General features: G+C 55.3%; 1 protein-coding gene and 1 long non-coding RNA gene across 10 annotated transcripts in view; one reads left to right on the forward strand and one right to left on the reverse strand.

Annotated features, from left to right (window-relative positions):
* Positions 1–173: 173 nt before the first annotated feature.
* Positions 174–4,782, reverse strand: LOC309853749. The gene is made up of 2 exons (XR_014305917.1): positions 4,612–4,782; positions 174–3,988 (listed from the first exon to the last, which is right to left on the reverse strand). It is a non-coding gene; the product is annotated as an uncharacterized lncRNA (long non-coding RNA).
* Positions 4,783–5,876: 1,094 nt separating this feature from the next.
* The window catches only part of FANCA (FA complementation group A), a 61,464-nt gene continuing 55,311 nt past the window's right edge, over positions 5,877–12,029 (forward strand). For 3 of the 9 annotated variants that reach the window (XR_014305696.1, XR_014305697.1, XM_082711435.1), the window contains exons 1-6: positions 5,879–6,025; positions 7,239–7,348; positions 7,666–7,750; positions 9,465–9,607; positions 9,741–9,836; positions 11,044–11,117. Coding sequence is in view for 6 of the 9 variants with exons in the window: in XM_082711435.1 (XP_082567561.1) it covers positions 5,929–6,025; positions 7,239–7,348; positions 7,666–7,750; positions 9,465–9,607; positions 9,741–9,836; positions 11,044–11,117 (605 nt within the window). In the remaining 3 variants the exon portion in view is untranslated. The other 6 variants (XM_082711437.1, XM_082711438.1, XM_082711434.1 and 3 more) reach the window with 5 other exon arrangements.

The following is a 12,029-nucleotide window of genomic DNA, read 5'->3' on the forward strand; positions in this document are numbered from 1 at the left end:
TTCTTGAAAGATGTGCAGTAGGGACATCTGGGGGTCTCAGTCGTTGAAGTGTCTGCCTTTAGTTCAACTCATGATCCCAGGGTCCTGGGATCAAGTTCCACATCAGGCTCCCTGCTCAGCGGGGAGCCTGCATTTCCCTCTCCCACTGCTTGTGCTCTCTTTCCATGAAATACTTTTTTTTTTTTTTTTTTTTTAAGATTTTATTTGACAGAGAAACACAGCAAGAGAGGGAACACAAGCAGGTTCCTTCAGTGTCATTTGTCAATTACTTCTGTAATTGTGGCCTAACACCCCTTGTGTTTGCAACAGAGAAGACCTCTTACCTCCTCCCCACACCATGCCTGAGAAGCAGTGAGTGGAGGCTCTAGTGGTTGCATTGCTAGGGGCTTGGATTTATGCTGAGAAGTGGGAAGGGGTCAGCCTTCGGGACTGCCGGTGAGTGAGGGTGGTTCCCGGTCCAGTCTTCCTGTTCCCCTGCCTTCACTTCTGGTAAGGGAGGCCTGCAGAGTCACCATTCTCCAAGCAGGGGCCACAGGCAATATTCAGTATTAGTTGACAGTCTTCTGCTGAATCAGCTCCTTTCCCTGTTTTGGGTTTTTCTATCTAAATTCTGTGTCTTTGAAGTGCAAATGGTCCCTTGGCTACCAGGAGCCACTTTCCCACCTCCTGGGGCCTGGGCCCCCCTTCCCCCTCTCACAGCTGCTCTGATAGGGAGGGAGCAGTTCTCTCTCCTGGCTCACCTCCCACGTGGTCTAGCTTTATTCAAGACGAGGTTCCTACCTTGGCTATTTCTAGCCACGTGTGAACGTGGCCTCCTTCCACAGACGCTGGGAGCACCTGCCCCTTGGGTTCTGCAAACCCCGTATTTTCACAGCATGGAATCGCTAAGAATTCCGGCCCGTCCTTCCTTTCGCTGCGGTCATGGAAGGTAACCTTGCTGGGAGGGGTCTGGTAGGCTGAGACTGCGTGTGGCACGTCTGTGTGTACATGTACATGTGGAATGTGTGCACACAGGCCAAGCTTCATGCTGTGGCTTTTCTGTCCAGCCGTGTGGCGGGTCCTCCAGAGGTTTCCAGCACAGACTGGCCTCTCTCTTCCCATCCGTCTCCGTCTCCCGTTCCGTCCACTCAACTCTAGGTATTTGGCGACAGGGGCTTCTGAATGTGGCTGTGAGTGGCAGGGGACCACCTACCTCATTCCATAGAGATGGCTCCCACTGAAAAGTGCCCACGGAAGCATGTATGCTGCTCTTTGCCAAGTGCTGAGTAGTAGAGATGAGGAGGCATTCGCCCCGGAAGGAGCATTTTGGGTGAAACAGGGTCTTGTTGCTTGCCTACCCCCTCGGCAGGTCTCAGCCAGTCCCCAGCTCCAAGATCGAGTAGTAAGGTCACTCCAGACCATGGACACAGGTCTTTGAACGTTGGCACACATGCCTGAGTGTGCAGACAAGCACAGAACACGGGGCATCTGTCAGGCCAGTTTTATACATGGGGAGATGGAGCCTGAAAGTCTCCTTCTGTCTCTTTTCATTCTGAGTCATCTGGTGCTTCCAGGAGAGGTTCTTGTGAATCCTGCTACCTCCTCAGCTCGAACCCCTCTGTGTTCGGGACTCAGAGCCCACCACAGCACCAAACACCTTTGGCCAGCTTTTCCCACAACACGACAGCCCTACAGACAGGAATGCAGGCTCTCGTGTCATCACCGGAAGCCAAAGGTGAACAGGAGCACCACACTGGGCTTACAACATGACAGCAGACATAAAACCTGACTCAGGTGGGACACAAGCCCAGGGCGGGCAGCAGGCCTGGCGGCCCGGGCTTTGCACAGGCCCCAGGGTTCTGAGCACAGCACAGAGCCTGCTAGGTAACTGTTGCTCCCACGGAAGCTGCTTCGAGAAATTCTTTTAGTGATTTGCGAGAATATGGACCGTTGTGTCCACACTTTGGAATTTGCAAGCATTAGGAAAACATGAGTAAGTCTGATTTTATGGCTAATTAAAAATTTCAGGGCTCCATTCCTGTCAGCAGCTTGGGGAAGTGAAGAGAGAAAAGCTTTGTTCAGCTGACTCGGGGCCAGGTGGAAAGGGTGTTTCCCCAACTTCATAAACTTCCTTCTTCAAATAATCCAAAAGGTGCTTAGAATGGGCGGCTTGGGGTGTGGTCTAGTCTCCCTGAGACATGGCCAGGGTGGGAGGTGGGAAGGGGCGCAGCTGTGTGGGGCGAGCTTCCTAACAGGGCCCCAACTCGCACCACCAGACTTGTTGGGAGGGTTGTCCAGGAGAACGAATGTTTGCCTCTGGATGAGCTGATCTGTACTTTCTAGCCATTACGGGTCACATCTTCATGCTTGGCCAGCAGAATGCAAGAGGGCTGGCTGAAATCCTCATGGGGACTTCATGGGTCCTGATTTCATATTCTTGGCCCTGAACCCAAGGCCCTATTTTGTGTGTCTCAGTCGTTGTGCTTAATGAGATCTGAGCGGTCAACATGGCCTATGGGTAGGTGGACAGGCCAAAGCGGGCTTCACTTTAAGGCAAAGAAGCCACATTTGCCAGAGACAGGATGGCTCTCACAGACTGGATCATCTGGTGCCCCCGAGGCTGCTGGGAAGCTGGGGACTGGACTGTCTATGGGCTCTGTGCCTCCAAGGGCTTTGAGGAGTGTCCCTAAGGCACGTGCTTAGATGGATTCCTGTGCCGTAAAAGCTTTTGGTTATGTCCCATATGGGGCTGGACTGGGGTTCAGAGTTTGTAAGAGACTCAGTCTTGTTCAGTCTTTTCCTGGTACCTGGGCAATGCCAAGGAGACACTCATCCTCACACCTTCCCTCTGTTCTTGCCCATTTCCACACAGACAGTGACATGAAAGGGGACAGAGCCCCCTGTGCTGGACAGAAGTGCCCAGAAGAGGCGAGAAATGAGGGCACAGGAGGGAGGGCGCCAGTCTAGTCTGGGTTCTCTTTCTCCCAATACCTTGCCTTTGGGAGCACAGAGCGCGAAGAGTAGAAATTTCTTGGAATGCAAACCCAGGAGGCTCCCCCTCCCCATGTGCCCATGTCTCTAGTGGAAGAGCCGGGGATCGGACAGCCCTGAGTTCTTCTCCTGTCTTTGCAGTGCATTAGCTGTGTCCTCGGGCAAATCCTGTAACCTGTGAGGGCCTTGCTTCCTGTCTGTAACTTCCCTTGCTCAGAGGATGGGTCCAGTATAATCAGTTATCTATTGCTCTGTAATAAAGCATGTAGACCCTAGAGCCTTAAAGCAACAACCGTCTGCTTGGGGCATAAGTCTGGGGTCCATGGCCATTCCTCTGCACTCACCAGCCTCACTTCCACTGCTAAAGCAGCAGGCAGTTGGCTGGCAGCTAGCAGTCTGGGATGGCCTCGTCTCCAGGTTTGGTGGTGGACACACTGCCCGCCAGGGGCTGGGACTGTTGGCTGGGCGCCCACCTCGCCTCCACAGCCTCGTGCCCAGGCAGGCTGGCTCAGGTGTGTTCCTTGGGGAGCTCAGACAGCTCTACAGCCCATGCTCCTCTTAGGGTTCTGCTCAGATCACGTTACTCACGGGCTGACCCAAAGCAAAGGGATGGGGAAACAGACCCCACCTCTTGAGGCTGAGAGATAATTTGTGGCCATTTCTTGCAACTCAAAGCACAAACCAAATGTTGCCCCGTTTATATCACGCTTCGTGACATCATGTGGTCATTTTTGGCAAGTGGTGTGACTCCAGGTCTGGGTTGGGCCTTGTGGCATTCACGCAGGGTGGTCAGAGTCTGCACACCAGTCTCCAAGTGCAGAGCTCCCCAAGGGCTGGGGCGCCAATCCAAGAGTGGACGGTGGGGCGCCCTCTGAGGTCCTCCTGCAACATGGGTCTTCACGGCTGACAGCATGGTCCTGTGTGACAACCTGGATGTGGAGGCTCAGCTCTTCTCACCATCTGTGAGGCAATGGAGAATGCGTATCGGTCTCTGCCCCGAGTCTCGGTACCAGAATTCCTGAAGCTCTTAGAAATTCCGACGTGATCGGGGCGCCTGGGTGGCTCAGTGGGTTAAGGCCTCTGCCTTCGGCTCAGGTCATGATCCCAGGGTCCTGGGATCGAGCCCCGCATCGGGCTCTCTGCTGAGCAGAGAGCCTGCTTCCTCCTCTCACTCTGCCTGCCTCTCTGCCTACTTGTGATCTCTGTCTCTCAAATAAATAAATCAAATCTTTAAAAAAAGAAATTCTGACGTGATAAAAAAAATAATAAAAAAAATTAAAAGAAGAAAGAAATAAAGAAAAAAAGAAAGAAATCCCTACGTGGTGACATTAGGAGGGCCTTCTGTTCTGATGACCAGGCTCTAGGTGGGCCCCTGGGAGGCTCCCTTCTCACCAGAAAGACCAAGTCTGATCAGAAACCTGGCGACTTCAGCTCGGGCCCATCCTCCGGAGAGGGAAGAGGAATGGGAAATGGAGTTAATGACCAATCACACTTCCATCGGGAAGCTGCTGTGAAATCCCAAAAGGATAGTGTTCAGTTCCCAGGTTGGGGAACACATGGCCGGGGGATGTGCCCCAATTCCACGAGGACGGCGGGCCTGTGCTGGGGACTCCCCTGTCTCTGTCTTCGCCGGCTGCTCACCTGTGCCCTTTGCCACGGCCTTGGATAATCTGGTAACTGTGTTTCCCTGACTTCTGTGAGCCACTCCGGCAAATTAACCAAACCTGAGGAGGCAGCGGCAGGAACTCCCGATTCGTGGGCCGAAGGGGGGCCGAGCACTAAGACGGAGCCCTGCCCCGGCAGGATCTGACACTGTGTTGAAGTGGCGGGCCCTCGGCTAGTGTCCCAGGGAACTGCGTGGGGCAAGTCCCCGACACAGCTGGACCGGAGTGTCACAAGCAGAGGAGGTGCTCCGGGGGACGATTCCTGTAAGAGGGAAGACCTGGGACTTCCCACTCAGCGGACCTTCGAATGCACCCCTGCCCCGACGCGAGGGCTCCGGACACCTGCCACGCACCCTCCACTCCGGCTCGTCTCTCCACGTGGCGCGACCGTGACACACGGTGCCGTCTGGAGATGGATCCGAAGCGCCCTTCCAGCTCGGGGTGAGAGGGGAGCCTTGCGTCGTCACCCGACGGGCCGCCCGCACCTCGGTCTCGGCAGGAACGAGCCCGTCCGTCTGCGGCCCGCAGCCCCGGGGGCAGCCCCGGGCTCCCCGGTGCGCGGCCCGCCGACCCCGCGCTGTGCGCAGACCACGCCGGAGGCCTCCCGCCCGAGCTTCGGCGGCCCCAGCCTCAGGCAAGAAGCAGATCCGCCGCGAGCTCCCCGGACACGGCCACAGGAGGGGCGGAGAGGCTCCGGGGAACACCGCGTGTCCGCGATCCACGGGGGCCCCGCCGGCGGCCGGGCCCGCGGCGAGGGCGCGAAGGCAGACCGAGGCCTTTCCTGGGCTCTGCCCGGACGGCGACACGGCCAGGAGAGGCTCGTCTGGAGACGACCGGGGCGCGGAGCGGGCGGCGGAGGGGGCTCTGCGGGGGCCGGTCGGCGGCCCGAGGCCCGAGGCGTGCACCGGGGCGCTCTGCGGTCCCGAGACCCGGCGGGCCCGGCGGGCGGCGGGCGCTGTCTCCCCCGCGGGCAGGCCCAGACGCCGGCACCCCGCAGGCGCAGCGACGGGTCACGCAAGGCCTCGGAGGCGCGCGTGCGCACGGACCCGGCCCCAACACCGGTTCGCGCCCCGAGGCCGCCCCGACAGCGCCCCCCGCTCCGCCACCCCGACAGGGCGCCCGCGCCGCTCCCAACATGGCCGCGGGGCGGGGCCTCGGCGGGGGTGTGGCCTGAGCCGCTGGCCAATGGGGCGGCGGGGGGCGCGCAGGAAACGGGGAGGTCGCGCAGGCCGCAGCCAATGGGGAGGCGGCGCGGGCCGTTTGCCGGGGGCCGCGCGGAGGCCGCATTCCCGCCATGTCGGGCCCGCGCGCGCCGGACTCGGGCTCCGGCTCCGGCTCGGGCTCGGGCTCGGGGTTCGGGGGCCGCAGGAGGACCTGGACCGAGCTGCTGGGTAAGAGGGCGTCGGGGCCGGAGGGCGGGTGGTGCCGGGCCCGGAGACCCCCTTCGCTCACAGCCTGCGCCGGCGCGGTCCCCGGCCGCTGCGCCCCGTGCCGTCTCCCGAACCCCAGTCGTCGTCCCGCCGGCCCCTGGGCACCGGCGGGGCTGGCCACCGGCCGGCCGGACGTGCAGGGACAGGTCGTCCGGGCCGCGGGCAGAGGTGCAGCGCGGGCGTCCCGCAGCCCCAGAGTCCGGGGCCTCAGGGCCAGGCAGTGCCCCGGGGCGCGGCGCGGTGCTGTGGGCGGACCGGCCCGCACTGGCTTCCTCGGCTGTGGCCGGCGTGTCCCGCTGCCAGGCGGCCGGCGCGCGCGCGTGTGTCTCGGGGCCGGCCGGCGGGACCGCCCTCGCTCCCGGGGTGAGCAGGTACGAGGGAGGTCCGGTGCGGCGAGGTCCGGAGCTCTCGACCCAGGAAGGATGCTTCGGTGCACGACGGCTTCTGCAGACGCGGCGACAGGACCCGTGGGCAGGCGGGGCTGCTGCCCGGTGACCCGAGGAGGGGCGGACGCTGTCCTCGGAGCTGCGGAGCTGCGGACAAAGCGGGCGCTCGGAGGGGCCGAGGAAGGCGGTCAGGGTGTCGGCCGGCCGGGCTGTGCTCGTCCTCCCCGCAGGCGCCCCCCGGGAGCTTCCTGCGCTCGCGCGGGCGTGTCGGGGGCTCTAGGGTTAGAACAAGTGCCGCTCGGGGGCAGCTCCTTTCCTCCGGGCCTCCCCGCGTTTGACCGAGGGCAGGCAGTGTCCGGGCTTCCGAACCGAGTTGCGGGTCTTTGGAAGTTGGGCTGTTGGTAGGAGAGCCTCTTCCTCCTGAATCACTAGGACATTTGTGACCCGAGGGAGACTCCGGTCTTGGGGGACCGGGATCGCTACAGGCTAACTCTTCGCTCTTCCTTTAGGGCAGGCAGGAGGCCTGAGGACTCACATGGAACCCATGGGGGCGGGGGGCGGGGTGTCCGCTTCTGCTGTGTCCTCGGCTAGCCTTTGCTCTCTGGCGAGGGCCCCTGGCAGAGGCCTCGGTCCCTTCCCGCAGGAAATGGGCGACGCTCCGGAATGCACAGGAGCCCCGTGGAGACACTGGGTCCCCGGGGTGCCTCTCAACAGGTCTGGAATGTTCCCGAGTCCGCTGGAGGGAGGGCTTCAGGGGTGCTCTGATGTGTGCCCTGATTTCCCCACAGCGGGAAGGGTCCGGAGGCCGCCGCCGGGGCCCGCCAGGGAGCGGGAGCTGCGGGAGTCAGCCGCGCGTCTCCTGAGACGCCATCTGAACCTGAAGGACCTGCTGGTTGAGGTAAGGATGGGTTGGCCCCAGCTGAGGCTGATGGACGCGAACAGACGCCCGGAAAGCCCCCTGAGCTTCTGGGAGAAGCACCCGCTCAGTGTGGCCCAGGTGAGGAAGAGACCGTCAGCGCTTACCTTTCGGGGCCTGAAGTGAGTTTAGAGTGAAGGTAGTTTCTTTCAGAAAGCTTGGGCAAGTTTCACCTTTTAAAAATGTTTATTCGGGGCACCTGGGTGGCTCAGTCCCTGAACCATGTGCCTTTGGCTCCGATTGTTTTTATGCACACACAGCTTGAACTTTAACTGCAGTTCTTTGTGTTTGGTCTCTAGGTAGAAGGTCCTGCCTGTAAAACTCTGTGTCTCGATCAGTCGATGGGTCCCGAGGCCTCGGCCGGTCTTTCTAGTTCATTCATAGGTAAGATAGAGCTCAGCTTTCTGAGCACATAGTTACGGAACAGCTTTCTGTAAAGGGACCCGGACCTGCTTGGGTTGCATATAAGGCTGTTATTTAAAAGCAGCGTTTGACTCAACGTGGGACTCAGAAGCAGGAGGAGCCAACGTGTCCCTTGGAAAAACATGAGACTGTAATGTGTACCTCGTTCATGCAGGTGGGGGAAACAGGTTGTGCTAGGTCAGAGAGAGCAGGTGGGAAGCCAGAGGGATGGGGTTGGGAGTATTTCAGGACATTTCAGTTTGAGAACGGGATCAGGGAAGTTCTGTGGAATAACAAAAAAATCAGTTATTTTCTGGACATTCACATTTTTATGAGGAAGTGACTGTCATTTCGGTATGGTATTAATTAATTTATTAATTTGTCTAAAGTATTTACTAAAATAACTGTAAACAGACTCACCTTGAGCCCTGATCACTACAGGTTTTGGGTGGATCATACTGATTTTCACTGCCCTGTGTTTGAATTTCACGTCTTAGTGTCACCATTCTGGGGAACCAGGCTCAGCCACACACTTTTGTTTTAAAGACATTATTTATTTATTTGACGGAGAGACAGCCGGAGAGGGCACCCAAGCAGGGGAATGGGAGAGGGAGAAGCAGGCTTCCTGCTGAGCAGAGAGCCTGATGCGGGGCTGGATCCCAGGACCCTGGGATCATGACCTGACCCGAAGGCAGATGCTTAACCAGTTGAGCCATCCAGGCGCCCCTCCATATTTCTTAATAGAAAATTTTTTTTTTTTTGGTGTTAAGTTGAAGTTCTTTATGTATTTTGGGTATTAATCCCTTATCAGGTATGTCATTTATAAATATCTTCTCCCATTCAGTAAATTGCCTTTTTGTTTGATTGATGGTTTTCTTCATTGTGGAAAAAGAATGGCTAGAAATCAACGTTTTTCCCCCTTCTACCATGAATAATCTCTTGACCCCAGTAGTTGATAATTTCTAATATTGTCATTTGGAATCTTTGTAAGTACTATTAATTGTTTTAATTTGCATATTGGTATGCGTTTTCAGGACCCTGAAGATAATGGGCATGTGCTAGAGTTTACTTGTCCTTTAAAAACAAACAAACAAACCTTAGTTTTGGAAGTCAATTAAATTAGAAAACTATTTTGGGGGCGCCTGGGTGGCTCAGTGGGTTAAAGCCTCTGCCTTCGGCTCGGGTCATGATCTCAGGGTTCTGGGATCGAGCCCCGCATTGGGCTCTCTGCTCCGCGGGGAGCCTGCTTCCCCCTCTCTCTGCCTGTCTGTCATCTCTGTCAAATAAATAAATAAAATCTTTAAAAAAAAAAATTAGAAAGCTATGTGCTTGTAGACATTATTTTCAGGCTGTTCAGCATTCTTTATTATTATTATATTTTAAGATTTTATTTATTTGACAGAAAGACACACAGCGAGAGAGGGAACAGAAGCTGGGTGGTGGAGAGGGAGAAGCAGGCTTCCCTGAGAGCAGGAAGCCAGAATGGGGCTCGATCCCAGGACCCTGGGATCAAAACCTGAGCTGAAGGCAGATGCTTAACGACTGAGCCCCCCCCGGGCGCCCCAATTTCTTCATGGATCGTGGACCAGGGGCTGGGTGCTCAGGAGGCTGGTAGCTACAGGTAAAAAGGCTTTTTACACCCTAGGTCTTCTGTTTTAGACGTAGTTTGTCTCAGGGTTTTTGTTCTGTCTTTAAGGCTCTGCTTTACAGGATCAAGCCTCGAAACTGGGTGTCCCAGTGGCTGTGCTGTCCATCCGGACAATGGTGTCCAGCATCGTGCAGATCTGTGCGTCTAGTGGCGAGCCCTCCCACAAGGTGCTGCTGGATACAGAGCAAAGGGTAAGACGCGGCACCGGGAACTAACAGTGCTTACTCGTTACTTCTGAGCTATTTGGGGTAATAGGACATTTCTTAAATATTGTTTCAGGTACTTTATTTTTTGCTTTTTTTAAGATTTAATCTCTCTTTACAGAAGAAACTGTCTTCCTTGTTGGAGGTGGCTCAGTATTTATTAGCTCATGGAATGTTCTCCCGTCTCTCCTTCTGTCAAGAGCTTTGTGAAGTCCAGGTAAAAATCTGACAGTACGGCTCTGCCTCTAGGGGCTTCTCAGTCTTGTGTTGAGCGGAGACAGCAGAGTCCCAGCATGTTCTTAGGGATTCCACCAAGCATCCCATGAATCACGGGCGCGAGGGGAGGCATTCAGCTCATGTCTCTGTGGGTGGGGGGAAAAAGGGCCTTCAGTGGCCGTATATGTCAGTGTTCACCCGTCGTTAGTAATGTTTATCAGACTCTACCACAGAAACATGGTCTCTCTTCTTAGGCATAATTATGAGCAACTTCCCATGGTGGTATAGTAAAGTAGAAAATTAGAATTAAAAAATTATTTTTACTTTGTTTTGAAGCATTTTGAATTCAGTAGGTTTACAGATTTTTGCGTAGTTGAAAGTACTCAAGGTAACCCGTTATGAAATGCGATCAGTAAGAATACAGTGACAGGAAAGGACAGCCCAGGTGACGGTGCGCTCACGGCCCCCCATTCTTTTATCTGGCATACCTGACGTATGTGTCTGTAGCTGTGTCAGTGTTGCTGTGGTCCCTGTGCTCGATGGCAGCTGTGGAGTTGGAGGGAGGGCAGCCGAATGTCTGTGCGTTGCCATGACGTAGGTGTCCACTGGTGTGCAGGGAAGAGTGGGTGGCTGCGTGGTTGGGGGCAGGAAAGGCTTTGTAGAGAGCTGGTGGCTGCACGGGGTGTGGAGGAGGAGTGCTGTTTTGTTGGGTGAAGGCGAGCTGGACAAAGTAGGCCATGGGACACAGGAGACTTGAGCAAGATGTCCTGGGGACAGGGGCAAGGGTGCTGCGGTGCAGATGGGGGAGCTCGCTGGGACAGAGAACAAGAGACACAGAAACCGGGTTATAAGGGTCCTGTGCTGTGTCCAAGACTAGGCCTTTGTTCTGAGAGCTGCGAAGAACCACCAAAGGGTCCAAAGAAGAAAGGAGGTTGCCATGTTCAGTTTGTACTGTGGGATCTTGTATTGGGCACAGGGGACTAAGTCCTAGAAGCAGGGGACACTAGGGACTGGACAGGGTACTGGCGGTTGGGGAGGTGAAGAGCGGGAGTAGTAAGTCTGAAGCCACAGTGACCATGTACGTGTTTGGGGCTGTGCCTGTCACTCCACCCCAGTTGTCCGTAGGGTCCAGGAGTTCAGTGTAGGGGCTCTGCACTTTGTAGGAAAATGTGTGCATGAAAGACGCGTACTACTCTTATTTTCTTCAGAATTCTTTGTTGCTTGAAGCTGTATGGCGTCTTCATGTACAGAACATTGTGAGCCTCCCGGAGCTGTTGGAAAGGTAGTGTACCATTGATTTTTTTACCTTACCTTAGTATTATAGGACTTACTTTTTGTGATCTAGAGTATTATGACTTATTTATAAATCAAAGCCAAAAATCATGGAGAGAAATTCTTCATTATTTAAAGAGAACATTTGTTATAATCAAATTCCTTGTCATGTACAAACTTGGTAATGTTTCCTTTGCATAAAATATATCACAGGAGGGATACCTGGGGGGCTCAGTCGGTGAAACATGTGCCTTTGGCTTAGGTCGTGATCCCAGGGTCCTGGGATCGAGTCCCACATCAGGCTCCCTGCTTGGTGGAGAGCCTGGTTCTCCCTCTGCCAGCTGGTCCCCTGCTTGTGCTCTCTCTCTCTCAAATAAATAAAAATCTTTAAAAATTTTTTCTTTTAAAGGGGATGCCTGGCTGGCTCAGTTGGAAGAACATAAGACTTGATTTTAGGGTTTTGAGTTTGAGACCCATGCTGGGTATAGAGATTACTACAAAAAATAAAATAAAATAAAATAAACTTCTTACCTAGAAAAAAAATATTTTTGAAGACTTTATTTGAGAGAGAGAATGAGAAAGAGAACGACATGGGGAGGGTCAGAGGGAGAAACAGACTCCTCGCTGAGCAGGGGTCCCTGTGTAGGCCTCGAACCTGGGACTCTAGGAAGATTACATGAGCCAACGGCAGTTGCCCAACCAACTGAGCCACCCAGGCACCCTGAAAAGAATTTTTTTTTTAAGATTTATTGATTTGTCAGAGAGGGCGAGAGAGACAGAGAGTGCACACACACAAGCAGGGGGAGTGGGAGACTCCCTGCTGAGTGAGGAGCTGGAGGTGGGACTTGATCCCAGGACCCTGGGATCATGACCTGATGAGCTGAAGGCGGCAGCTTAACTCACTGAGCCACCCAGCCGCCCC

Source organism: Mustela nivalis (genome assembly GCF_964662115.1).
Source record: "Mustela nivalis genome assembly, chromosome: 18".
NCBI lineage: Eukaryota > Metazoa > Chordata > Mammalia > Carnivora > Mustelidae > Mustela > Mustela nivalis.